This window comes from Erinaceus europaeus, chromosome 12, assembly GCF_950295315.1.
Source record: "Erinaceus europaeus chromosome 12, mEriEur2.1, whole genome shotgun sequence".
Lineage (NCBI taxonomy): Eukaryota > Metazoa > Chordata > Mammalia > Eulipotyphla > Erinaceidae > Erinaceus > Erinaceus europaeus.
In genome coordinates, this window is record NC_080173.1 from 38002350 (window position 1) to 38004553 (window position 2204).

General features: G+C 51.1%; 1 protein-coding gene across 1 annotated transcript; it reads left to right on the plus strand.

Annotated features, from left to right (window-relative positions):
* The first annotated feature begins 407 nt into the window (after positions 1–407).
* On the plus strand, positions 408–1675 carry LOC132541795 (ERV-BabFcenv provirus ancestral Env polyprotein-like). The gene is made up of 2 exons (XM_060202493.1): positions 408–1226; positions 1349–1675. Exons 1-2 carry the CDS (start codon positions 408–410, stop codon positions 1673–1675), a joined length of 1146 nt encoding a protein of 381 aa, XP_060058476.1.
* Positions 1676–2204: the final 529 nt, after the last annotated feature.

Consider the following 2204-nt stretch of genomic DNA (forward strand, 5'->3'; position numbering starts at 1 on the left):
CTTTACTTCTGTCTCTGGCAATCTTCCCACCAGCCAACGGGACCCCCAACTTAGGTGCCTCCATGCCCTCCTGGAGACTTGCGGTATTAAGCTCTCTAGAAAACAAGCCCTTTCCTTCTGGGATGTCATCCAAGTCGCCCCCTGGCTATCCGCGGACAACATCTATGAATCAGATACCTGGGTCCAAGTGGAGTGCCTGTGCCGCCTCCATGAGCAGAACCTTCGCGACGACCTCATCTTAACCATGCCTGTTAATGTGACTCCTAACCACCAGAGACCCCTGCCCTGGTACCCATACAGGAGATGCCAGAAGACCTGATGCAGAGGAACGCCCCCCGGAACTCATAACATGACATGGCATGACCTGAAGGGCCTAGTCCGCAGAGCCCAGGGACAAAAATCTCCCTATGGCCCCCCTTACACCCCTATATCTCTCCACCTATCTCATCCTGCTATCTGCCCTTTCCACACCCACCACCCTCCGGCAGTTTCAAGTAGGGGAGACCTACAATGAGGTTAACAAGATCATAGGAACTGGGAATTGCTCCCTTGATGGGTGCTGGTTGGCCGTCATCATCCCACTCGCCCCTGCCTCCGTGACACCTTGCTCCTACCATGCTCAAAGATGTCCCTATGTCTGTTTCCCCTTTGACAACTCTAGGAGCTGCCTCAAATGGGTCGATTACTATGGAGGGTGCCTCTTCTGGTCATGTAATATTCATGGGGTCTTCAATATTTACAACCAATATAATAGTTCATACCCGCCCAGGAAACAGTATTTCTCTGGCCTAGGTTCCGTCAAGTTCACCATCTATGACCCATGGAACAACAGATGGGCCACTGAGGTCACCAGGAAACTATACTATAACACGTCTTCCTCCTCCCCCAAAGCTAATATTTTTATCTCCCGACAGCTAGTTCCCGTCCCCAAAGCTGCCCAAACCCAGAATAAGATAGCCCAACAAGAACAAGCCTCTCTTGCTCTTGCCTCACCACCCAGTCTTGACCTCTCGTCTTGGCCTGTTTATCTACGCTACCCTATCTCCCTCTTGAACCAATCCTCCATCCTTCCCAATACTTCTGGCTGCTTCCTGTGCACTTCCCTCAACAGACCCTTCCTCACAGCCACAACACTGAACTACAAGCCATCAGATCTTGCTAGTTTGCCTAACTCCTCCTCCTCTGCTGAACTGCCCCCTCTCACTTCAGTCCCTCTATATACCAAGGTTATTGCCCCAACTTCACCCTTATATGTTCACTAACTTCCTCCTACTCTCCCAACATGCCCTATCCTCTAATGTGTGTGCCCCCCTTATCAACTCCTCATCACCCGGCCCCTGCCTCCTAGTCTCTCATTCCACAGCTCACCTTATATGGACAGGGCAAGTTCCAGTGGCTCATCTCTCCCACCAGGATAAAAAGAGCAGTATTCCTTCCTCTGGTCATCGGCATCAGACTGACCACCTCTATTGGACTTGCCGGTGGTGCCCTCGGCCATTCCCTCCATACCGCTGGCTTCCTGGAAGAACAACTTCAGCAGTCCCTAGACTTCACAGCCGAGTCCTTACAGCAACAGATTACCTCCCTTGTGAAGGTGATCCTTCAGAACCGACATGCCCTAGATCTTCTGACAGCGGGAAAAGGAGGCATCTGCCTGGCCCTGCAAGAAGAGTGATGTTTTTACGTAAAAGAATCAGGACTGGTAGAACAAAATGTTAAGACTCTCTATGAACTCAGTCGTGATTTAAAAAAACAGCTTGCTCCCTCAGCCCTGGACTCTTGGATATCCTCCCCCATGCTATCCTGGGTTCTTCCCCTCCTGATCCCTCTCCTTGCTATAGGTGTGCTGCTCCTTATTGCCCCATGCATCCTACAGTTCCTGAAAAACTGCCTCCAGGACATGGTCCAAGTGACCATCCAGAGAATCTCAGTTCACCCCTACTCTCTCATCCCCCTGCTGACTTGGAAATCATGGCCGACCTCCTTTAATAAAGAAAAAGGGGCAGTTGTGGGTCTTGTGCGAGGTTGAGCATGGATGGTTGACCCCCCCCCCCACCCCAGAAGTCTATCTGTCAGTCTCCCACAGGCAAATCAGCCATTGTGGTTGAGCGAGATAGGCTAGAGTACATAGGGAATTCCAACTGGCCTATCAGTCTCACCACAACTCCTCCCTCTGGTGGATTTCGCCTTCTTTAAATTTCTAT

Bases quoted from the DNA above. Each gene is read 5' to 3' on its own strand.
- LOC132541795 (XM_060202493.1), top strand. From the start codon at position 408: ATGGCCCCCCTTACACCCCTATATCTCTCCACCTATCTCATCCTGCTA. The intron at 1,227-1,348 runs GTTATTGCCCCA...CCTGCCTCCTAG, and splicing joins CAGTCCCTCTATATACCAAG to TCTCTCATTCCACAGCTCAC.